The following is a 25677-nucleotide window of genomic DNA, read 5'->3' on the forward strand; positions in this document are numbered from 1 at the left end:
ACCAGCAAATATTTCTGGGAGCCCTGGCCGGGGTATGGGATGCCCATGAGTGCCGTGACTGCATCCTGCACGGTCTGCATCTTTCTGCCCTACCTTGCCCACTGCCCCAGTGGCCCAGGAGTGAGGTGCCAGCCAGGGACTCTTCTGTCTAAAAGAAGCCAAGAAGGAAGGTCTGGAGTCCTGCGGGCTGTGGCCACCTCTCCACAGGTTTGCACACACTTGTTATTAAAATGTTTCCATTAGCTGCCAACTTTAAATATTAGGAGACACCGCATAAAAATTCCAGATATACAGCTTCTCTTGAAAACGCAGAAAATTGGGCTCATACCCCCAGGGCAACGTTGACTGGAGCTGGGAACACTTCCCTTGGCAGGTTTCATTAGCCTGCCTGCCTGTCTCACGTGGGCATTTGAGTTTGCCTCTCCGGGTCTAATCCAATCTGCTCCCCTGAACCCTAGCCCCCTTCACAGCATCCCTGAACAGTCTCTAGCTAGTGTCGCTTTGAACGCTTCAGCTAACAGGGGGCTTACTACATCTTTGAGGCAGTTGGTCTGAGCTGTTAGAAAAGGGCTCCTAATACGAGCCGTCTTCCCCTTTCTGTAACAAAGAAAGACGCACAGGAAAGAAGTGGGTTTTGGAGTCCAGCGGATCTGGATCTGAGCACCTCTCTAGCATTTAACCAGCTGTGTGATCTAAGGCAAATGATGGCCATTCTGCACTTCAGTTTCCTTAGCTGCACCTCCCTTGCGGGGCTGTGTGAGGCTTAAAGTAGCGCAAGTTTATAAAGCGCCTAAAACAGGGTCTGGTACACAGCACACACTCCCCAAATGGCCTTTATCATCCCATGTAACCTCCAGCCGTTGGTCCAACTCTTCCCCAGTGAGCACAGGAGTGGAAGTGTATTCAGAGGGGGCTGAGCAGTGGTGTGCACTAGCTGGAAGGCAGAGCAGAGGTGAGACTTGCCCCAGTGGGCACACACTTGCCAGCCAGTCCCCAGGAGCTGCAGATCTCTTATCTGCTTCCTGGACAGCTTGGCCCACCAGGTGCTCACCGGGTTGGAGGCTGGTAGGTCAGGCTTCAGGAGGGAGCCCCACGACACCGTCCTCCGCCTACAGCCTGCAGCCTTCCCAGGATGAGATCTCTAATCCTGGGAACGGAATTGGAGTGAATGAAGTCAGGGGAGGGGAAAGCAAGGAATAGTAACCACCATCATCCAAGCTGGCCACCTGGCTGTGTGCCTGGCAGCATGCCGGGCACTTTACCTGGGTCCTTGAATATAATTCTCAAAACCACCCTAGGACATAGACACTCTTGTCCCTGTTTTACAGACATGGAAGTTGAGACTCAGGGAGGTTAAGAAACTTGCCCAAGGCCAGCATTGAAACGTCTGCCTGGTCCCTGAGCCTGAGCTCATGATCACTGCACTCTAAGGCCTCCCAAGACTCGAGACTCGGGGTGCCCAGTCATTGGGATGGGGGAGGGGAGAGAATGTTTAACTAGAAGTGATTCTGAGTTTGCCTCTGAGCCTCTGTCCGTGAACTAGTGTGTGTGCATCACCCCACGAGGCACTTTGAGGGGGCGCGTGTGCCTGAGGGTCACGTGTGTAAGAGATAGTGTGCCCGCGTGTGTCCACGCGGGGCCTCCCCGGGTGGGTCCGTGGGTCCCGGTGTCGCGTGGCGTCCGAACCGTGGCTGGGTGCGCGGCGGCTGAGTCCACGTGCAGACGTGAGGCGGGCGAGGGCGAGCGTGCGCACGGGCGGCGGGCGGCGGTGTCCGCGGGTCGGTGTCCGCGGGTCGGTGTCCGCGGTGCGGGCTCCGTGTCCCCCCCCCCCCCCCGCCTCGGTGCTGATTGGCTCGGCGCCGTGACGGGCCGGCCCCCGCCCGGGGCGGCGGCGGCGGCGGCGGGCGCGGGTGCCCGCGTGTGCGCTGCGAGTCGGCTTGTGCGCCGGTGTGTGCGCCCGTGTGTGCGCCCGGCAGCCGGGTGTGCGGGTGAGCAGGGAGCGCGCCGACGCGCGGGCCGCCGCGGCCGAGCCCAGGGTGCGCGGCGTCCCCGCCAGCCCGGCCCGGCCATGGCCCCCGCTCGGGGCCGCCTGCCCCCGGCGCTCTGGGTCGTCACGGCCGCGGCGGCGGCAGCCACCTGCGTGTCCGCGGCGCGCGGCGAAGGTGAGCAACCGCGGCGGCGGCGGGGCGGGGCGGGGCGGGGGCGAGGGGCCTGGGGGCGCGGCGCGCGCAGCCAGAGCGAGGCTCAACTTCCTTTCCCTCGACCCCGAATGCCAAAGGAGCTGGGATCCCCGGGTCTGAGGGGGCAGGCGTGGCACCGCGGGAGAGACCTGGGGTCAGGGGATAGAGCGATGGCGATGGGGACAGGACTGAGGGAGAGGGACCGGAGGGCTTGAGGATGAGGGACAGAGACACGGGGTCAGGGACAGGAGGACAGGACTGAGGGATTCGGAGCCAGGGACAGGGAACTGAGGCTCGGACACTGGGGATGAGGAGACAGGGCGGGGGGACAGAAGACAGGAGAAGAGGTACAGGGCAGAGAGGAGACAGGGCAGAGGACAGGGGTGGGGACAGAGGACAGAGAGCAGAGTGACAGAGGGACACAAGGATGCAGGGTGAGGTTCAGAGAGCTGAAGGAAAAGGGGCTGCGGACGACGTGGAGAGATGGGGACCAGGAACTGGGAAACGAGGACCAGAGAACAGGACTGGGTTTGGGGGAATATGGGAATGAGGGGCAGCGAATGAGGGTCTTGGAAGTGGGCCGGGCTGGAGGGTTGAGGACTGGGGGAGAAGGAGGGACAGCAGCCAGGGAGTGACAGCCAGAGGGGAGGCAGCTTTGGTGGGCACTGGGGAGAAGGAGCCAGTGAGGAGGGGGCTGAGGGGGCTGCAGACGGACTGAGGCAGGAAAGGCCCTGGAGAGCTGGGTCTTGTCCGGAGTCAAAGCTGGGGCAGTCCGGTCACTCAGGGGACACAGGGTGGGGGTGAGGGCTGAGCAGTCGGAATCAAAAGGGTCTGGGTCTCCACACACCTATGTGCGAGCGTGCACGCGTGTGCACACACACACATACATCTTAGCCCCACTGGACCCTCCAGGTCCAGCTCAGGATGCCACCCTGGGTTCTGCTCCTCACCCCAGCCCCTGCCCTGGACCTCCTCTGCTTTTGCAGCTCTGCCAGGAGGAGGCTAGACCTGGTGCTCTGTGCAGGATCCTGGGACTGACATCCTGGGTCCAGAGCTGCGTTCTCACCCTGGCAGGATGAACTTCCAGGTTCCAGGAAGCTCCAGAGCCAGTGTTCCTCATCCACGCTCAGATATACCACAGATCCACCCCTCACACACGAACGGCTCACAGAGATGCAGTCGTACCCACAACCAAACATGCACAAACAAACACATGTTAGGATTCACACACATAGACCCAGGCCTGTAGAGACTCATGTGCATGGACAGCCCCCTCCCCACACCATAGTCAGATGCACGGAAATGCGGCCAGTACACGTGTGCACACATATACATGTAAAGATTCATGCACATGAAAATATGCACATCCGTGGGCAGACACCACACATACAAAAAGACCCTCAAACTTGCATTCATGTCCACAGAAATGCATGTGCACAGAATAAACGCACACAGACATAGATAAACTCATAATCTCCAATGAAACGGGGGCCACACAGGGCGCAGGGACCCTAGCAAGGGAGCTGAGGGGAAGAGTGCACAAGGGGCCTGGGAGCTCTTGGAGCTGTGGCCTGAGGACACAGTTTTCCCAGGGCTGGGTGGGGAGAAGGGGACAATTTCTTCACCCAGCAGGATTCTGAAGGGCCCACATCAAGGCTCTGGGCATTGGGTGGTGCATCCCCAGCTCCTTGCTTCAACTCTCTTCTCCAGCAAGGAGCCAGCACCGTCCAGAATCCCAGGCTGGCAAACCCCAGAGCCCCTGGGGAGGGGACTTTGACCAGGCTCCCGAGCAGAGGAGAGACCATTAGCCTGGGAGAGAGGATGTGTCCAGGGAGGGGCGACAGTTGGGGAAGAGGCAAGGTCTCAAAGAGAGGAAGGGGAGACATCTGTCAAGGGTGAGAAGGAGGGAGACGTTGTCCAAGGGCCAGCCCACACCTATCTGATCAACACAGCAGGGTACCCATGGCTGGACATGGGTTACCCACGCAGGTCTGACAGTCCTGGGTGGAGACCTGGGGCATGGGTTCCACGTAGAACAGCCAGGAGTCGTTGGGCTGGTGCAGAGCCAGGATCGGCCAGGGAGACTGTTGGAACTCAGGGAGGGGGCTCTTTTCCCAGCTGGGGTCCTGCAAAGGTGACAGTGCCCCAGGTTGCCCAAGTGCCCATATGCCAGGTCCCTCGCAGTGCTGGGGACGGTCCTACACCTGCAGAGATGCCCCTGAGCCCCACCAGGCTCGAAGCCTTATCACTCTGTGGTGTGGATTATCCACCACTTCGGGGGTGATCTCCGAGGCATTCACATCTTGGCTGACATCCCCTGGCCACCCCGAACTCTCCAGCCTCACCATCATGCGCTGCGTCCTCAGGGAATGTAAATCAATTTAGGTATTAGTCTCAGCGAAATGGAATGGGGGAAGGTGACAGTGCTGGAGGAAAAAAAGAAATCGCATAATGCCTTCCACAGTCAAACAGGAGAGGCTTAGGAATTATCTGTGCTTCTCAGAGCAGGAGAGGGACCCGTTTGATCCCCCAGAACAGCCTGGCAAGTAGGCCCAGGAAGGATGCCTACAGACATCTTGCTGATGAGGAAACCGAGGCACAGCGGGGTTAAGTGGTTGCTTCACTGAAGGCCCTAAGAGACCATGGGTCCAATCCTCCCACTTACAAGTGGGGAGACAGGCCCAGAGAGGGTCATTGACCTCACAGATGTCACACAGACCTGCAGTCCAGCCGTGCAAGAGGCAGGAGAGAGCCCAGCCCAGGTGAGCAGAGGGTTGGCATCTCCAAGGGGATTCAGGCCCAAGCTGGATGGGCTTAACGCTGGGATTCTATCCAGCCCTGCTGAGCCCTCCTGTGGGCCTGGAGCTTCCCATGAGAGACACTCTGTGTTCCCCCCACAGAAGGGGACATGAGGTAGGGAAGAAGGGGACAGAGGGGGAGGAGGGGAGGGGATAGACGGAGAAGGGTCTGGAGGGAATTGGAGCAAGCTGCCCTGGAATCCTATAACTCTTCCTGAATCCAATAGAATCGACTTTTGACTTATTTTTGGATTATCTGAGCCCCCTGGCTGACTGATCAAGAAGCAGCTGCAGGTGTGGTTGGGGATTTCCAGAGGGGAGGGAAGGGTCTAGAAAGTGGGGTCTGCAGGCAGTTGCCTCTAGAGTCAGGGTGTTAAGGGGGAGAAGTCCCAGCGAGGGACATTCATTGCCCCTCGGTAGGGGCAGGTCTGAGCTGTATCCGGGTGATGCTGGCGAAGGGCTGAGACCCCATCTGGGATGTGGGTTGGGGCGGGGGAACCCACACGTCCCCTTTCCCCACCCTCTCCCCAAACTGGGCCCTGCTGGTCTGGGGGAATCTGCAGTGCGGCCCCCTCCCCCTCCCCCCAGCCAGCAGGAGGAGAGAGCTCGCCTGACCCAGTTTTCTCTCCATTGCCTGAGAGGGAGGGAGGGAGGGAGGGAGGGAGGGAGGCGGGAAGGCTTCTCTGCCTGTGCCCCTGGCACGGGGCCGGCTGGGCTCGGGGAAGGGAGATCCCTCTGCGGACATTCGCTCCATCCCCTGATCCCACCTGGCCCCTGGGGACCCCGGGGAGGACCTCAGAGGCCCCTTCCTGGTTCGGCCAGTCTTCTCTCCAGCCAGCCTCTGGGGCCCCTGACAATGGGTGGGGAGGGTGAGAGGAGGAAGAGGAAGAAAATCAGCGAATAAGAGCACCTTCACTCCAACATTTCCTGAGGACACTTGTCTCCATCTTTGAGGGGCGGGCGCAGAGCTATGCAAATCTCAGGCAGAAGGACACCCAGCTTCTCTTCGGGAAAGTTCCAGGAGGGCCCCGTTTGAACCCTCTGTGACCTGCCGGAGTCCGCAGATTGGGTTGTTTGGAAGCCCCTGGTTGCTGGCTGGGAGAGGGGGTACATAGAAGAGAAAGTGAAATGAAAGCTGTGGGCCTTGGAGCCCAAAGCCCTTTCATCGGCTAGATCAAAGGAAGCAGGGGCCCAGAGAGGTGAAGGGACTTACCCAAGGACACACAGCAGTTAGAGACAGTGCTGAGATTCAAGCCCTGCTCTTCACAGTTTAGTGCATCTTTATCACCTTAAAGTGAGTGGGTGGCTCCTAGGTCCCAAGAGAGAGGCAGGAGGGCCAGGACTTAGGGAATAGGAACCAGCTTTAGTAAGGCATTGACTCCAGACTTTACAGTTTACCCTCGCCCACCCTCACGTATTATTATCCCCATTTTACAGATGAGGAAATTGAGGTTCGGTTAAGTGCAGGTCACCTGCTACCAAGTAGCTGTATTGAGATATGAGCCCAGTGATGTCTGATTCCGAAGGCAGGCTCTTTTCTCCACCCTGTTGTTGGTACTTTGCAGGGTCCCCTTTGAGGGTCTGGCTTAGAGTAAACTTGCCTTTCAGACCAGCGCTCCTTCCCACCACAGTGACAGCCCAGAGGTTCTGCTCCTTGGGCTCAAGCTACCAGGGCTGGTGGCCTTGTCTGTGGTGCTCTGGATGCCAGCCCTGCAGCTACACCTGTGGGGCTCCAGGCACGTTCCTGATCTTCACTGAGGCTCAGTGTTTTCATCTGGAAAATGGAGATAAGAATGAACACCTTTCAGCCTTGTTGTGCGGGCCACAGATGAGGCATCTCAAGCTCCCCTAGCAGAGCCCAGCACATAGCAGGTGCTCCCTACGAGGCAGCTCTTCCTCCTCCAAAACCCTCCACGTCCCATGTGCACAGAGGACCTGTTGGTGCGAGGCACCCACTGGGAGACACTGGTGATGGGAAAGCTGGGGCCAGTCCTCTGGGGGGAGGTTTGACCTCACAGCATGAACGTCGGTGGGCGCTTTTGAATGCCATCATGTCCCATGAGTGGCCCAGGTCATCTTCACAAGCCCCTGTAAGGCAGGCATCACTGTCACCCCATCTTAGGGGAGGAAACGGGGGCTCGGGGAAGGGAGGAACCTTGCTCAGGGACACACAGCTTCTGACTGACAGAGCTGGGATTCAGGCCCAGGACTCCCGGACTGCTGGGCCCAGCTCTCAGCCGCCCCACTGCACCACCAACCAGGGTAGCCTGGCACTCGGGGCAGCTTGTATTCTGGGAGGTGAGAAGGTTATGTTTTGGCTGTGATGGTGGAAGAAGGCTTCAAGGAAGAGAAAGAACTTGAACTGAGCCTTGAAGGATGGGGAAGTGAGAAAGGACCCAGAGACTGGAGCTGGCGTGTTTGGGCTGAGAGCAGACCAGTGTGGCCAGGCTGGGCTGGTCCTATGGGACTGGGGAAGGGGGGCCCAGGGGTCTGATGTGCTCTTGTTTCCTGTTCTGCAGTGAATTTGCTGGACACGTCGACCATCCATGGGGACTGGGGCTGGCTCACGTATCCCGCTCACGGGGTAAGTGATGGGCAGTGGGGCCAGTGTTGTCCCTCTGTGAGCAGGGAGAGGCTGTGACTTACAGTCTTATCATCAGACAGATCAAAAGGAAGCAGAGGCCCAGTGAGGTGAAGGGACTTACCCAAGGACACACAGCAGTCAGAGACAGAGCTGCTGATTTCTTAAATTTAGTGCATGCAGACTTTTGGGATTCCAGAACCAACCCTAGTGCTGCCTCCCAATTCTCCAAGTCTGAGGCTTGGATGTGGGATGCTTATGTCTGTGTCCCAGGCCCATCTGGCCTCCATGGTCTTGGCACTGTGCCTGGCACACGGTGCGCCCTCACTAAACGTATTATCATTATCATTGTTATTAGTGTGTAGTATGGTTACATCTCAATAAATTTCCTCCTGCAAACGTGCTCAGAAACGCACACACACAAGCACACACGTCCCCACCATAGACACAAACGCATCATACACCCAAGACTTCTTTCATGAACACTTTGGCAGCCCCAATGCCTCTGGAGACAGAGGGATAATAATATATTGATGATGATGATGATGATGATGATGATGATGATGATGATGATGATGATGATGATGATACTGAGCTGGTATTTGAATATTTCTTTACTTTGGGGTAAGATTGTCATCTGGGCTCTCTGTGGCCTGTGACTGGGGTCAGGACGAGCCCAACCCCTCTCTCTCTGGGGGGTCTCGTCCCCAGGTATCAGTAAGCTGAGTCTGCTGTCATCAGCCCCGGTGCACCAGGCTTCAGGGAGCTGGAGGGGCAGGCCAGGGGCCCCGAGAGCCCGGAGGACCCCCTTCTCTGCCTGAGAAGGTCAGCCCTGCCTGAGGACAAAGGCTGGGTCCTGGGATGTCCCTTTACCCCCCAGGGCCTCAGTCTCTCCCTGTGAAGCACTCTTTTGTGTGTCCCACGTGGCTGTCTCCCGGGGTGAGCGTGGGTGTGAAAGGGCTTTGGCACGGTGAACCGGCTCTGCCAGTGGCAGGGGCTGACCCGTGAGCAGGTGGGCTGGGTCAGCATTTCCCCTGAGACCCAGCAGCTAGGAAGGAATGGGCCTGGCTCCCCGGGTTGGCTCTGGGTGTCTCTGTCCCTCTGTCCCACTCAGAGCTTAGGACTTGTTTTTTAGGGTAACAAGAAGTTGGAAGGGTTTTGAGCGGGGGGTGAGGAATATGGCCAGACTTGGGTTTTGGTCGATCACATTGGTGATCTAAGGTTCTTTTGTTTGCTGGGTGTTGTAAAGAGTGGCTCAGGGAATTCCCTGGCGGTCCAGTGGTTAGGACTCCGCACTTTCACTGCTGAGGGCACAGGTTCAATACCTGGTCGGGGAACTAAGATCCCGCAAGCTGTGTGGCACAGCCAAAAAAAAAAAAAAGAGTGGCTCAGAGTTACCTCATTTCGTTTAGGAGTTAGAACAAATAACTTACCTTCACATAGCTCTTAACAATTCATGGACATTATCTCATTTCATCCCCACTACCAATCCTGCAAGTGGGTGCAGCCACCCCATTTCACAGATGAGGAAGCTGAGGCTCAGAGCAATGAGAAAATACTTGCCACCGTCAGACAGGTTCCAAGTGATGGATGCAAACTCAGATCTCTCTGGGCCTGGAGCCCGTGTTGAGTCCCTTGTGCCGCCTTGTGAAGGGGTGGGAACCAATGCTGCATTATCTACTGAGCCAGGGACCACCTCCCATCATTATGGGGCCTGGAGATTGGGCTTGCCCAGAGAGGAAAGAAGGTTTCCAAACTCTAGATCTTGAACCTGTGCCAGGCTGGCGGGTGAAACACACAGATGCCCACATCCAGTGGGTCTGGGGAGAGGCCTGGGAATCCTTTGTTTAATAAGTGTCAGCTGGGTGGAGAGAGATGGTCCTTGAGGTTCCATCCACCCTTCTGATTCTGGAGTCTGTTAAGCACCCTGGGTACCAGGGTCATCCAGGGCTGTCTCCAGCATCACAAAGTTATCAGATTGTCCGGCATGCCACAAGGCCTAAAGCCAGCGGTGCTGGGTCTGAACGAGCTGGTGCTCTGCCACCTCTAATCAGTGTGACTCAGGCCAGTCGCTTTACCTCGCCTCCACCTCCTCATTTATGACACAGGGATGATCACAGAATCTGCTCCAAGCAGTTTTCATCCGTGAGATGATGCAGGAAATGGACAGTCGTACTGGCGAGAAACCAGACGCTCTGAGAGCTTAAGCATCTCTGCTAAGGTCAGGGGAGTCTGGCCCCAGAACTCATGCTTTTTACCCGGCTGCGCCCCTCTCTTTGGACCCCTCCTTCCACATACTGGGTACTGCTCCACCTTACCTGGTGAATTAACAGCCATTCGTGAACTTTCCTCTTTATTGTCTCGCTTGATGAAGTAGATGAAAGGGGCAGGCATTAGCTACCGGCTTTGACCTATGAGAAGCCCAAAGCTCAGAGAGGGAATGTGATATACCCAGGGATGCACAGCTGGTTTGCTGCATTCTGTTCCGGGAAGGGGACAGAGTTCCAGAGCGGTGGTGGGGGTTGGGGGAGGAGTGTGCCAGTGGGTAGAGAGGTGGCTGGGGTGGGAGTGCCCCAGGTGGAGAACAGGGCTGATTCCGCCCTTTCCCACCCTCCAGGAACTTATGCCCCTCTGGGTGTCTGCAGCAGCCCCTGGGCTAAGCCAGGCCATTGGCACTGGTAGAGCGGCTGGAGCAGACTCAGATTGAGCTGATTAATTTATCCGGGTCCCTGGCAGGAAACAGACAGCGAGCAGCTGGCTGGCTCTTGGGTGCTCCATTAATTGTGACAATGACTTTAACCCCAGATGTGACTCAGTGCTGCCCAGAGCCCCGGCTGCAGAGTGGGGTGCAGCGTGGGGGTCCTTCTTGGGGTGGGGGGGTGCAGGAGGCACGCAGGCTTTCAGGTGAGGCTGGCACGCCCTGGACTGCTTCCCCAGGGGTCCCTAGAGGCAGGCACGGGTGGGCTGGGAAGAGGCTGCCAGTTCAGCATCATAGCAGTCCTGTTCCTCGGGTGCCTTCTGTGCCAGGCCCAAGCTAAGCACTTTGTAGGCATCTCCTTTCATCCTCTCAAGCCTCACTGAAGTGGGGCCTTTCTGAGCCCCTCTTACAGATAAGGGCACTGAGGACTGGCACATATAACTGGCCAAGACGAAGTCAGACCGAGGGGCTTTCGTCAGGCAGGAAAGACTTGAGATGCCCACAGTCCCCACTCTTGCGCTTGTGGGACAGCTCAGGACCCCACAGTTTCTCAGAGCCGCGTGAGGCGTGGTCTTTACCTCCTTCCTCCCCTCCCCGACCCCCTGCTTAAGCAGTAGCATCTCTAGTTCAGGGACAATACACATAGAGGCCCAAGAGGGAAGATCAAGGCACTACATCTCTGGTGGAGCCAGGACAGGGACCCAGAGCCTGTCCCCCCCTCTGCCCTTGGCCACCAGCCCCTCCTCAGAACCCTCCAGAGTCCACTGAACTCAGCCCAACAGTGACTGCTCCTGGCTGATCAGCATTCTGCAGCTGAGGAAGCTGGGGCCCAGAGAGGAGCAGCAATTTGCCCAAGGTCACACAGCCATTTAGAGACTGACCCAGGCCCAGAACCCAGGCCTCTCGACTTTCGGATCATTTCACAACACTGTGTCTTCAGTATGACTCTTCTGTGTCCAAACTGGGCTTGCTGAACATTGCTTACACTTCCCAGCTTCTGCTGGGGCTCGTCCCCCCCATCCCTGAAAGAGGGTCCTGCTTCAGCCTACAGGAAATTTCGCCATACCCTACATGCCCACTCCCTTTGGTGTGTCACCCTCCACACCTTGTCTGTGAGGATGTGAGGTGCCTGGGGGCAGGGAGTATTTCTGGTGTATTTCTTTCTTTTTTAAAAAAAAAAAGTTGTGATAAAATACGCTTAACATAAAATTTACCATCTTAACCATTTTTAAGCCTACAGTTCAGTGGCATTAAGTACATTCGCGTTGTTATATGACCATCACCACCATCCATCTCTAGAACTCTTTCATCTTCCCAGACTGAAACTCTGTATCCATTAAACTGTAACTCCCATGCCCCGCTTCCCCTGGCCCCTGGCAAGTACCACTCTACTTTCTGTCTCTAGGAATCTGACTTAAGTACCTCAGATAAGTGGAAGCATACAGGATTTGTCCTTTTGTGTCTGGTTTATTTCACTTTGCATAACGTCCTCAGCGTTCCTCCATGTCGTTGCAAGTGTCAGAATTTCATTCATTTTTAAGACTGAATAATATCCCATTGTATGGATATACACATTTTGTTTATCAGTTCATCCACTGATGGACATTCGTGTTTCCACCTTTGGGCTGCTATGAATGTGGGTGTGCAAATCTCTGTGTCCCTATAAATAAATAAATATTTATTTATTTTTTTATTTTTACCTTTATTTATGTATTTTTTGGGTCTTAGTTGCGGCACGAGGGCTCTTCGTTACAGCGCGCAGGCTTCTCTCTAGTTGTGGCATGCAGGTTTTCTCTCTCTAGTTGTGGCGCATGGGTTCCAGAGCACGTGGGCTCTGTAGTTGCGGTGTGCAGGCTCTCGCTGAGGCACGCGAGCTCAGTAGTTGTGGCGCACGGGCTTAGTTGCCCCGCGGCATGTGGGATCTTAGTTCCCTGACCAGGGATCGAACCCACGTCCACTGCATTGGAAGGTGGGTTCTTTTACCACTGGACCACCAAGGAAGTCCCCCCTGCTTTTGTTTCTTTTGGGTGTACACTCATAAGACGAATTTATGGTAATTCTATGTTTAATTTTTTGAGGAACTGCCGTAGTGTTTTCCACAGTGACTGCACCAGTTTACATTCCCACCAGCAATGCACAGCGTTCCTCACCAACACTTGTTATTTTCTGTTGTTTTGATAATAGCTAATGGGTGTGAAGTGGTATCTCATCGTGGTTTTGATTTGAATTTCCCTAACGCTTAGTGATGTCGAGCATCTTTCCATGTGCTATTTAGCCATCTGTGTATCTTCTTTAGATAAATGTCTGTTCAAGTCCTTTGCCCATTTTTTAACAGATCTGTTTGGTTCTTTGTTGTTCAGTTGTAGGAGTTCCTTACAGATTCTGGATATTAATCCCATATAAGATATGTGATTTGCAGATATTTTCTTCCATCCTGTGGGTTGCTTTTTCACTCTGTTGATAGTGTCAGTGATGGTCACTGGTTTATTTCTGAATCAGTGATTCCCGGCCAGCACCTGGCACAGGAGCAATCATACTCAACTTTCCCACATCCTGGTACCCCCCTTGTGTGGGATCCAGGCCAGCCCGTGAGCCCCCAGCCTTAGGTTGGGGGCAGAGGGAACATCACACACAGCAAAGCAGAGGGAGTCCATCCATCAGACAGTCACTCAACGAGCACCAATGCAGGGGTTGCTGCTGAAGGATTTGAGGCGGGGGGTGCAACATAGGTTCAAGCATTAGAAAGGTCCTTCTGGCAGCTGATATGGAAACTGGACTAGTGGGCTCACTGATTTCCCCAAGCAAGTCACCCCACTCTGGGAGTGACGGAGTAGCCGTGTAGAAATGAGGTCAGAGCTTTGTAGCTTTGGCATCAGTTCCAGTCCCAGCTCCATCACTCACTAGCTATGTGACCCCAGACGCGTGGCTCTATGTCTGAGCCCCTCTGTTCCTCATCTGTGAAAAGGCAGCAAATAACACTTCCCCAGAAGAATGTGACACTCTATGAGATCACTTCTGTAGGGTGCATGGCATCTGGTTGACAGTCCACTGGAAGGTCAGCTCCTCGAGGCTGCAGAACATTCCGTCTTCTTCCCCAGGAAGCCACCAGCACAGGTGCATGTGGCTTGTGGTGAGAGAGGGCCAGGTGCTGCCTCTCGTTTCAGCTGGCTGTGCTCTCTCTGCCCGCAGTGGGACTCCATCAACGAGGTGGACGAGTCCTTCCGGCCCATCCACACATACCAGGTGTGCAACGTCATGAGCCCTAACCAGAACAACTGGCTGCGCACCAGCTGGGTGCCCCGCGACGGCGCCCGGCGTGTCTACGCCGAGATCAAGTTCACCCTGCGGGACTGCAACAGCATGCCCGGCGTGCTGGGCACCTGCAAGGAGACCTTCAACCTCTACTACCTGGAGTCGGACCGTGACCTGGGCGCCAGCACACAGGAGAGCCAGTTCCTCAAAATCGATACCATCGCGGCCGACGAGAGCTTCACCGGGGCCGACCTGGGTGTGCGGCGCCTCAAGCTCAACACGGAGGTGCGAGGTGTGGGCCCCCTCAGCAAGCGTGGCTTCTACCTGGCCTTCCAGGACATCGGTGCCTGCCTTGCCATCCTGTCTCTCCGCATCTACTACAAGAAGTGCCCCACCATGGTGCGCAACCTGGCCGCCTTCTCGGAGGCGGTGACGGGGGCCGACTCATCCTCGCTGGTGGAGGTGCGGGGCCAGTGCGTGCGTCACTCCGAGGAGCGGGACACGCCCAAAATGTACTGCAGCGCCGAGGGCGAGTGGCTGGTGCCCATTGGCAAGTGCGTGTGCAGCGCGGGCTACGAGGAGCGGCGGGATGCCTGTGTGGGTGAGCGCGCCTCTGTGCGGGTGGGCCGGCAGCTGGGCTCAGTCTGGGCAGGGATGCTGGGGGCCGGGGAGCAGGGCTGGCACAGTCAGCAAGCTCCTGGGTGGTACACACAGCACCTGGGAAGATGCGTGAACCTCCAGTGTTCCTGTGTCACCAGGCCACCCACGTGTGTGTTGTGTGTGTGTGTTGTGGGGAGGGAGACACACCACAACCAGGTGGACCCTCCGTGGGCATCGTGATGTACCCAGAGAGGTACATCTCTGGGCACCAGTGTGATTGGGAATACTACTGGGTACATACCTATGCTAGGGAACAGTGATGTGACCTAACATGTCCAGCATTATTCTAAGCACTTTTCACATATTAACTCATTTAATCCCCACAACCATCCAGCGAAACAGGAACTACTATTATCCTGGCTTTAAACATGAGGGCACTGAAGCACAGAGAGGCAAAGCAACTTGCCCAAGGTGACACAGCTAGGAAGTGGCAGAGCTATGATTTGAACGCAGAAGTCTGGCTCCAGAGTCTGGACTCAGAACCACTAAACTTCTAACCTGTTGGGCGGAGGAGGCATGGATTGGAATCAGGGCTCAGGGCGAATGTGTGGCGTACAGGGCCATTGTGAGGTTATGCGGGCAGGGGCACCCCGGGAGGACTGTCTGGGGTGGGTATGTCACAGCCTGCCTGTGTTCAGGGATGTAGGGGAAGGGACGGCCAGGAGCACTTGGGTCATGAAATAGCACCTGTTCCCATGGTGTACTGCTGGGGTTCCCATGTCACAGACCAGGAGCCGGATCCAGAGCCCAGGCTGTGTGCATGTGTGTGTGGTCAGCAGACCCCTATGTGGGGGCAGTGCAGCCAGGCATCCTGACAGCCCAGGAACACTGGGAGGGCTGGTGTGCACAGACAGCTGGTGCCCCAGCGATTAGTGGTCTCCACCTGGTTGCCCTTCCTTGATCTCCCCAGGGACTAGACGCATGGCAGCTCAGCCACTCAGAGCTCAGTGAAGCCTGCTTCTGGGACCATTGGTTCTCCTGAGGGAGGAGATGTTCCTGGGCAGGGATCAGAGAGACTAGGGCCTGCCCCCAGACAGCCTCAGTGAAAACTGGGACGGGGCCCTTAAAGACACTAGAAATATCCTCTGAGCCCTTTGCTGGTACGACACAGGCCCTGAGACCACAGTTAGAGGGACCTTCAGGCCTCTCAGCACCACCCCTCTGCCCTAGCTGGCAGGAAGGCGCCTTTGTGCTCGCAGGACTGAGCAGGACACAGGCTGACAGTTTCAGGTGATGTGCAAAGTAGCTTCAGAGTCCAGCCTGGTCCAGCTTAGGAGTTATCTTGCCCCGAGATCTCCAGGACTAGATGCTTCTGTCCAGCTACCAGGCCCTTTCTGGCCCCTCTCTGGGGCTCTCTGATTTCCTTAAGAAATCTTTTTTCATACTGCCAACTGCCACGAGTCTTCACTCTCCTGGACTCTAAACCCCAAAGCACCTTCTGTGACATTTGCCTGTTTCTGGATTTGTTCTACCCTCTGTGGCCTAGTTTTCCAGGCTCTCCAGGCCTCCAGCCTCTCCTAGTTCCTTCACAGACATCCCTGTACTTCTCAACTTCCCTCTGGGTAGTAACAGTAACAACAAACATCCCTGTTGCCTATACAGCTTGCAAGGGGATTCCTAGCACATCCATTCATTGGCTCATTGTAGCAAGGCAGGTATTACAATTACACTTTACAGATGGGGAAACTGAGGCTCAAGAGGTAGTGTCCTGCTTAGGTTCAGAGCTGGTGAGAGGTGGAGCTGGGCTCTGAGTCAGATCTGTCTTACTCTGAGCCATGTGTGTGGGCTTTTCACCTATCCCTGGCCCATCCTGACTGCATTCCTCGCTAGAGCCAGCTCCCAACATCCCCTTATTCGGATGGGGATATAAAGTCCCTTCGTGACAATTTTTTGAGTGTTTGCCATGTGCCAGGCACTCTAATGAGCACTTAGTACACATTATATCAGTTACGCATTCTGTTGAGCATCTACTGTGTCCCAGGCATCAGGGATAGAGACACAGGGCATCCCTGCCTTCGGGGAGTTCACAGTTTCTCATCCTTACAATAGTCCTCTAAGCTAGGTATTACATCCCCATCTTACAGACATGAAAAACTGAGTCCCCTCAACTTAAGTGGCAGAGTAGGGATCTGATCCCATGTTGTCTCACTCCAGAGCCCTGAACTGCTTCCTCTGCCCACAAAGCTCTCTGTGAAGCCCCCTGGGGTAACATTAAAAAGGTTAGTAACCAGGACAGTATAAGCTGTAACAGTCGGGCGGGCTAGCCAGTAGATACCTGCTCAAGGTCAGCTGCCCCCAACCCTGGATTGAGCCAGTGAGCACAGCAGGCCACTTGTTTGTACAGCGTGAATCCTTGCCCTTAGGAGGGAGACTGGTCCTCCTGACTTCGGGGTTGGGGCCTCACTCAGAGGTACTGCTCCAGCCTCCTTTTTTGATAGAGATGGGAAGTGGAGCCCAGAGAGGGAATGCGTCTTGCCCAAGGACCCACAGCATGTCAAGGGCAGGACTCTTGGTGGAAACCCCACGGCCTGAGCAAGGGGACCTCCTCAGAGCTGGGAGAAGCCAAGGCCACTCCCATTCCCTGACGCTGCTGGTACGTTAATAAAAAATAATGAAGAAATGCCAAAGCAGGGTTAGGGAATTGCAGCATATTTTGAATTTTACATTTAAATCACAATGCAGCGTAATTATGCCAGTTGCAAGATAATTACAGGTTTTATAAAAAATATTAATTCATAGTGCACTGCAGGCAGTGACGTTTGGGGGCGGAATGCCAGTTTTAAATCGCACGAGGAGAGACTTTTCTTAACCCTGTCGGTGGGCTTCTGTGATTGTCTGTTAACCTCCTCTGAAGAAACAGCACAGGTGCAAAACTGAGGCCCTCCCCGAACGGGAGACCTGGGCCAGCGGCCCTGCAGTGTCGCCCATCCCCACCCCTCCCTAGTGGGTAGCCCGAGAGTGGGAGAGGATGGGGGATGAGCAGGAGCTGGACACAGACTGGGGGTGCCTTTGCTGGGCTACTTGAGATGGCCTCTCAAAGCTGGAGCCCCCTGCCCAGCCTGAGCGGGGCCTCCTGAGACCCGAGGGGCCCTGGCCTTCTCCATCAGGCAGTTCTGTCTGAGCAAACAGGGCTGGGAGAGGGATTCCCGGCTTCCCCAACCCGAGTGCCCCCCCCTGCCCGCCTTCCTTCTAGTGATAGGAGAAGGGACCCAGAGCTTGAGGCCTGCGGCAGCGGCCAGGCCCATGGCGAGAGCCACCCTCCCAGCTGCCAGGTTCCCATCTCGCTAGTCTCACCCTCAAGGCTCCCCTCAGAAGTGGCTGGGCAGCAGTTGCTTTTACGGAGAAGACAGTAAAGCCCAGGAGAGGGGACCAGCCCAATCACATGGCTTTTTAGAATCCTTATGGAGACCGCACTTGGGCCTCAGGGACCCACGGAAGAATGTCAGAGCCACATGGAGCTAGTCCAGTTTACCAGTGGGGAAATGGAGGCCCAGAGAGGTGAAGTGACTGACCCAAGGGCACACAGCTAGGAGTGGTTGATTGAATCCCACATCTCCCAACCCCCTGACCAGAAAGCTCCCCACACTACCCAGTTTCTGACCCAGTGACCTCCCCCAACACGTGGCTGCATCCCCCCCCCCACCCCCTCCAGAGAGAGGAAGGACCTCTCAGAGCATCACCCAACAGAGCAGCCCCCAGAGTCTCAAGTCCTGGCTGCCGTCCTTTCTGTCACCTGGACACAAAATATAAACCACCCTCTGCGGCCCTAATCATCTTTCTATAAATATCAGAGCATCTCATTTCGGAGGGGCAGCGTGAACAACGAGCTCTTTTGCCTTCCTGACTGTGTTCAAAATCTGATTTAGAATTAATTTCCTTTGGTCGGCCACTGGCAGACACCTTATTTGTCAAATCTCAAGCTCTTCGTGGGGGAGAGGAGAGAGGTGGCCAGGGTCTCCGTCAGCTTGCCGGCCTGACAGGCGGCCTGGGCAAGGTGCCCTCGGCAGGGGCGGGAGCCCCTCCTGGTGCACGGCCGACACCGGGCACTGCAGACTCCGGAAGTGCCCTGGGTCGACGGGCAGGGCCGGGCCCCAGCCCAGAGACGCTCCATCTGTCTCGGCCATTAATTCCCGGCTCTGCCTCCAGGTCTCCGGGCTCCCTGAGGCCTGGTGATTAGTATTCTTATTCAAGATTATTTTATTTTCATTGAGCGGATTAATCTAGCCTTGACACTTTATAGCCATATGGGTATTAGCCGAGCGTGTGAGAACCGCCCACCGGTGAAGTGGCAGGATGGCGGGGCCGTCTCTAAGCAGAGGCCGGGTGTTGAGAGGCTGGTGGGGGAAAGGCTGGGGTTTGCATCCTGGCTCAGCGGGGACCCTGGGGCGAGGCACGCAAGCTCCCCAGCCTCTGTTTCCTCTCTGCCAAACAGATGTATTCATGCTGACTGCGTACAGTGGTAATGACGAGTGCCAGGCGCTGTGCTCGTGTGAATTCACGTGTATTCACTCTTGTCATCCTCACAACAGCCCTCGGAGGTGGGAACTATTATTGTCCCCATTTTCCAGATGAAGACACTGAGGCCCAGCAACTTGCCTAATGTCACTTAGCCTGGGGGAAGGGGCTGGAAAAGAAAAGGAACCCAGGCAGCCTGCTCCCAAGTTTCTGCCCTTTAACACCTGAGGACTAGCAGAACTCTGAACGGTCAGGGACTCAAAAAGCAAAGGCTGTCGTGTTGTGCCATGCATCACACCAAGATGGCACCGCATGTGTCCTGATCTGCCCCTCACTGCTCTGACAGCTCCTTGAAAGCAGCACTAGCTCTTATTTACGTCCGGTCTGTGGCTCAGTAAATTTGGGTGAAGGAATAAATAAGGGACAGAATAAGCAAACGGTTCCCGAGATGTTGATCAAGGTGGACCCGATCAGTACAGTGAGGAAGAGTGTCATTCAGTTCAGCCACAGGTTCGATAAATGTTTGCTGGTGAAGTGCAAAGCCTGTTTCCCCTGTCTGCTTCTTGGGCTCAGAAGGAAGCTCTTAGGCTGTGCCCCGGGACTGGGCCTCCCCAGGGGGCTTCTGGGAGGAGGAGGGGAGATCACAGGGTGTCAACTAGGACCCTCCCCACAACCCCAAGCACCCAGCCCCCAGTCAGGCCTGAGCCCTCTTGGGGTCTCCCCAGGGGGCAGGAAAGAGGTCTCAAAACTGAGGCACATTCTCGCTGACTTCCCAACCTATAAGCCCCTTCCGGCTCCACGGCCTCTGAGTCTGGGAAGCAACTTAAGGGCATCATCATTTCTCCTGATTTCAGGTTTTCTCTCAAGTTTGTAGAATTTTACAAATTAACCTAATTTTAGCTATTATGATAAAGAGGTACAGTCAAGTAAATGACATATCTTTGCAAATGAAGCTTCTCTCAAGCACTGAGTTTTCTAGAACGGGACTTAGCGGAGAGAGATCCCAGTGAGTTTCCTGGTGGTCCCCGTGGCAGAGGAGTTCAGTTCCACAGATGGAGCTGGGAGCTGCCCGGCTGGGCGGCATTTGGTCCTCCTGAACCCCTGGGTTGTCTTTCTGCCCAGAGCAGATATTGGCCGGATTAGCTCACTTTGAAAACTCCCGCCAGTGTTGACAACTTCTACCCTGAGCCAGACCCTAGGAACTTTGAGATGAATAAGGCGGCCCTGCCCTATTCACAAGGATCTACCCACAAGGAAAGAGAGTCAGACACACAGATGAAAAAGTACAGCCATAATGTTGCAGGTGGTGAGACCGAACAGGGATGCAAAGATGGGGAGGGGAGAGGTTGCTTCTGTGTGTGTGTGTGTGTGTGTGTGTGTGTGTGTGTGTGTGTGTACATGTGGAGATGTGGATCAGTCCAGAAAGGCTTCATCAAAGGCACAGTTAAAATGAATCTTGAAAGAATTCGACAGGGTGACAAAAGAGAAAAGGCACAGCATGTGCAAAGGCCCCGAGACAGGAAACAACTCCTGAGTGTGGGGAATGGCCAGTCCTTTAGTTCAGCCTGAGGGAGAGGGAGTGGCACTGAAGGAGGCTGCAGGGAGGCTTTGAACACCAGGCTTTATTGTTTAGGCCATGGGGAGCCTGTGAGGGTTTGGCCCAGCAGCAGTGTCATTTTAGAGAGTCCCTCAACCCACAACATCTGCACTCCCTGCATGGCTGACTCGTTCTCAGCCTTTAGGCCACAACTCAAAGACCTTCTCAGGGAAGGTCGCTCCTCCCACCATTTACCCTTTGCCACATCCTCTGCTTTATTTCCTTCTGGAAATGATCACAGCCTCATTTACTGTGTCTCCCCCTGCCGCCTTGAAAAATGGCAGCTTCTTGAGGGCAGACACTATGTGGACCTTGTTCGCGGCTGTGTCTCTGGCACAGAATAGGTGTTCATACATACTGGCTAAAGGAAGAGTGATCTCGCGGGCAGTGGGGCTGGGGAGGCGGGGCTGGGGGCCAGGTTTGGAAGCTGCTGTGGTCATCAGGGGCAAGATGTGTGTGTCAGAGGCCGGAGAGAAGGTCAGATACGAGAAACGTATCAGGTCAGCCACGGTGAGACTGGGAGGGTCAGGAGCCTGCAATTCCTGGACGATCAGCATTGTTCGGGGCGCTTGTAAAACACAGATTCCGAGGCCCCAATCCCTGGCTCTTCTAACTCAGTGGCTGTGATGGGGCTGGGGTCTGTGTTTTTATAGGGATGGTTCCACGTCTGTCCGTGTTTGGGAACCTCTGGTCTCATCACACATGTCTCTTCCAGTCACGTTCCTCCCTCACCCCCATTCCCTCTCTGGCTTTCATGTCCCCAGGTCACATCCCTGGGGTTTCGGCCCCCCTCGGATTCTTAGCCTTGACCCCTGCCCCTGAGGCTGGTGTCTCGCTCAAGGACAAGTGCCCTGTGAACGACAGAGCCTGGATGGGAGGGGCCATTGGAGGCCCGGCGAGGGGGATTCAGAGAGGCTCCTCCCTGTGCAGACTATGGGGCTGGGACTCAGGTGTCAGGGTCCCAGCCTCAGCTCTGCCTCCGACTTGCTGTGCAACCCTGTGTAAGTCAGAGGCCCTCTCTGAGCTTCAGTCCCTCCATCTGCAGATGAGAGTAGGAACGGGTGATGCTGAAGGTCTGCACCTCTGTCCCTCAGGGGGCCCCCCAGGAGCCCCGGGGCCAGAGAGCTGTCCCTGAGGCCCGTCAGGGTGGCCAGCCGGCTCACCTGAAGCCTCCTTCTCTTCCACAGCCTGTGAGCTGGGCTTCTACAAGTCGGCCCCCGGGGACCAGCTCTGCGCCCGCTGCCCTCCCCACAGCCACTCTGCAGCCCCTGCCGCCCAGGCCTGCCGCTGCGACCTCAGCTACTTCCGTGCAGCCCTGGACCCACCGTCTGCAGCCTGCACCCGTGAGTACCACCCCATGGCCCCAGAACCCTCGAGACTAGGCTAGGACCCCATGCTCGGCCCCTCAAGCTCCCAGGGAGCCAGGTCTCAGCGGGTGAGGCAGGGACAGGTGGCTCTCATGGGCCAGGGGCCAGTCTGGGGATGGGGGGTGACTCTGACCCCTCAACAATGGCCTTGACCTCTCTGGGCTCCCAGCTTCTTGTCATAGGTCACCTGCCATCTCTCCAGGGAAATCTTTCCATTCCTCCCTCGGTCTCTCCCCTCTGCTCCAAAGGGCAGGACAGAACTGGACTCATGCCCTTCCCAGCACCAGGTGGCTTTGGTCATCTTCTGACCCAAGGGTCATGCCAGTGTCCTGGGGGCTGGGGGACTGCCTGTGAGGCAAGGCGGGCATCAGAGGAGCCGCCCCCACCCCTGCCCCGCACCACTGCCATCCCTGAGAGACTGGTGGGGGCTGCTGAATTCGGGGAGCTGCTTTAGTGGGGGGCGGGGTGCATGATTGTGTATGTGGAGTGGGTGTGGCTGCTGTGTGTCGGATTCTGTGTGTGCCTTGGGAGGCCTACAGCGCTTGTGACTGTGTGTGTCCTTGTCGGTAGCAGTTCATGCAGAAGATGCCTGCATAGAGTGTGAGTGTTCAAGTGCTTGTGCCCACGTGTGTAAAGTGTTCTTAGACGGGCATGTGCACACGTGTGTGTGCATCTGGGTACCTGGAACGGACTCATGAGTCCCCGTGGAGCTTGAACGAGCCTGCTTTGTGAGCTCAGCATGAGCACACCTGGCCCCGCAGGGGAGGTGTGCGCCTGGAGAGGGTGAGGCAGCAGCGCGCATGCCCCGTACCTGAGGGGACGCTGAGCGACTCTGGCGCCGTGCCTGCAGGGCTGCGTGACTGTCTTGGCATTTCTGCTGATGCAGCTCCTGCATGGCCTCCTCTCCGCTGGCCCAGAGGGGCCTCTCCCTCCCATCCCCGCTGGGGAGGAGCTGCAGCCAGCTCAGCCCACCCTGTTCACCAGCCTTGGGCTCTTGTGACGGGGTGAGGGGTACTTTACTCGGTGCTGATGGGTTTTGCCCCAGAATTTACCCCAACCTGATCTCCATCTCCCCCTCCCCCAACTTCCATCACCACCCAGCCCCAGACCCCCTGCACAGGGCAGGTAAGGGCCCAGGTGTATTCACATTGCTACACACACACACACTTCGCACACACACACACACACTACACAGATACACACACCACACCACAGCCGCGCGCACAAGTAAACCCTTCTTCCCTCCCTCCCTGCCTCCCCTGTTCTTCCCAGACGTGTGCCTTTGCCCCATGTAGGACCTGCCGGGGCAGAAAGGACTGCTGAGGGGCATGGTGACTGCTCTGGGCTCCTCAGGCCAGGTGAGCCCGGCTCTAGGTCACGAGCATTTGCACTTAGCTGGCTGGACTCCAGTTTCTCTCCAAATCCACAATCCAGTGCCCTCCAGTTCTAGGAATCTTAAGACTGTAAAAGACTAGGCTTTTAGTATTCCATACCCTGCAGAGTCTAAGGTTCTTTATGATTCTGAGATTCTACAATTCTATTTTCTTAAGATCTAAGATTCCCAGCTTAGGATTCTGAGAGTTGGAATTCCATCGCCCCTCAGGCCCTCCTGGTTCAAATCCCCACCCCCAGGATCCTACCCCAACTCCCAGCCCCCAGCCCCACCCCTCTCTCCAGTGTCCTTGTGCTGCCCAGACTGGGGCTCCCATCCTGGGGCAGTGGGGAGGGGTCACTTGGCACACGGAGCTCTGCTTTTCTCCACCACAGTGTTCGGTGTCATTTACATTAAGTTCAGCCAGGGGGTTCAGGAGTGGAGTGGGGGATGCAGATGACTGGGGCATCTCACACCCAGGGTAGCTGCTATGTGCAGTCTCTCCCCAGCTCTGGATGAAAATTTTGTGAAGCACAAACCCCAGGATCCGGGTGGTGCTACATGGGGTGGGGGAAGGGTGGCTTCTGTGCCCAGACCCTGACTGTGCTCCCAATCTGATGGCAGAGACACTGCCTCTGCCCTCGGGGAGCTTCCAGAGGATGGAGTAGGTGTGCCCTTATCCTTAGGGAGCCCCAAGTATCATGGGGGAACCACAGCCCTTCCCTGATCTGATGGGGGAGACTAGACCAGCCCAAATACGTGCCCTCCACGCCCACCTGTCATTCTCTGCTTTCCAGGCCCCCCCTCGGCACCAGTGAATCTGATCTCCAGCGTGAATGGGACTTCTGTGACCCTGGAGTGGGCCCCTCCACTGGACCGGGGCGGCCGCAGTGACATCACCTACAATGCCGTGTGCCGCCGCTGCCCCTGGGCCTTGGGCCACTGCGAGACGTGCGGGAGCAGCACCCGCTTCGTGCCCCAGCAGACCAGCCTGGTGCAGGCCAGCCTGCTGGTGGCCAACCTGCTGGCCCACATGAACTACTCCTTCTGGATCGAGGCCGTCAACGGTGTGTCCGACCTGAGCCCAGAGCCCCGCCGGGCTGCCGTCGTCAACATCACCACGAACCAGGCAGGTAGGCGGAGCCGCCCGTCCCCAGCTCCCGGGCCCTTCGTCCTCCCCGGCATCTGACTTGCTGTGGCGTTTGGGCGAGTGCCTGCCTCTCTGGGCTCCGCCTTCCTCACCAGGACTCTGAGCTCCAGGCTTTGCGCCCTTAGAAAAGTGAAACATGTTCTATAAGTGGAAGGAAACCAAAAAGCACAGAGGCAGGCTAGCATGGCCATCCCAGGCCTGGGTTCTAGAATTTTCCCTCTCTGCCTCTGTCTCCTCCCTGTTGTAATAGGAGTAATAATACCTGCTCTGTTACTGAGGCTTAAATGAAGGAAGTGAAAATGCTTAGCCCGGTACCTGGCCCACGGTACGTGCTCAATAAATGTCATTAAAATATCAAATCACTCTGATTATCATTTTCCAGAACAGCTGCCACTGCTGCCCCTGGGATGGATCTGGTCATACTGGTTTGCACGACAACCACTTATCTCTCTGTTTCTAGCCAGTTGTTGGACTGAAGTTAGCCCCTTTCTTTCCAAATTCTGGTGGGTCCTGCCTGTCAAGTGGCAGCCTGACCCGAGGGCCGCCTGCGGCAGTTTCCCTGCTAACAGCCCCCCTGGCACGTGCCCTGTGGCTCCTCACCCCCGTCTCCTCCCAGCACCACGCAGGCCTGGCTCAGTGACTCCGTTCCCACCGTGTCACAGAGGAGGAGCTGCGGCCCGGAGCCAGCCAGGGTCACCACATAGAAGTGGCAGAGTCAGGATTCGAACCCAGGTCTGTCTCACTGCCAGGTGAAATAGGCTTCCCCACCCTGAACCCAGGGCACCCCCTCCCTGATGCCAGGGCTCCATCCTCCCAAGAGACCCTCATTCCTCTGGCACCTGTGGAGCACCTGTGAGATGCCACGCTCCCTGCTCGGTGCCAGTGACGCAATCGGGAGTAGGCCCTTGTGCGTGGTGCCAGGCCCCGCCCCTGCCCGCGTGTCTCTGGGGGGCCGAGACAGGTGTCCGGCTGGTCAGGGGCGGAGGGCGGAGCAGAGAACCTGCGGCCCTCACACTGCTCCGTGTGCTCCATCATTAAAAAGAACAGCCTCCCGTGAGCCCGCACGCCCTTCCAGCCACGAGACTACTTCTCTTCACGTGGAAGCTTCCTTAAAGAGCTGTCTTGCCCTCACATCTGCGTCCTCTCCTCTGTGGGCCTCTTCGGGCACCTCCAGTCGGGCGCCTTTGCCCACCTGGCCCCAGAAATTCAGTTTGCGGTGGGCACTCTACCCTCCCACCCCCTGCTCTTCTTCCCTCCTTCTTGGAGTACTTTTCTCTTGCCTTCCATGCCCAGCCCACCCCCCACTTTCCATCCAGCTCTCCGGCCTGTCCTTCTCCATCTCCACCAGCCCCTTCTCTCTGCACAACTTCCCGAAAGCTGGAGGACCCCAGGCACGTCCGGACCCTCCTCTCTTTCCTACTTACCCAGCTCCATCTTGCCTGAGTGACCTTATCAGGGCCCACGGCTTTGAATTCCACCTTCGTGCTGACGTCCCCCAAGTGTGTCACCAGCACAGGCCTCTCCCCTGAGGCCCAGCTCCCCACTCCCATCTCCACTCGATGTGTTT

General features: G+C 56.5%; 1 protein-coding gene across 1 annotated transcript in view; it reads left to right on the forward strand.

Moving 5' to 3' along the window:
- The first annotated feature begins 2068 nt into the window (after positions 1-2068).
- EPHA8 (EPH receptor A8) overlaps positions 2069-25677 on the forward strand; it is a 33313-nt gene continuing 9704 nt past the window's right edge. Inside the window, exons 1-5 of the mRNA XM_068537770.1 lie at positions 2069-2162; positions 7498-7562; positions 13447-14110; positions 21409-21564; positions 23758-24093. Of these exons, the coding sequence (XP_068393871.1) occupies positions 2069-2162; positions 7498-7562; positions 13447-14110; positions 21409-21564; positions 23758-24093 (1315 nt within the window). The remainder of the gene's footprint in view (positions 2163-7497; positions 7563-13446; positions 14111-21408; positions 21565-23757; positions 24094-25677) is intronic.

Source organism: Eschrichtius robustus, chromosome 3 (genome assembly GCF_028021215.1).
Source record: "Eschrichtius robustus isolate mEscRob2 chromosome 3, mEscRob2.pri, whole genome shotgun sequence".
Taxonomy (NCBI): Eukaryota; Metazoa; Chordata; class Mammalia; order Artiodactyla; family Eschrichtiidae; genus Eschrichtius; species Eschrichtius robustus.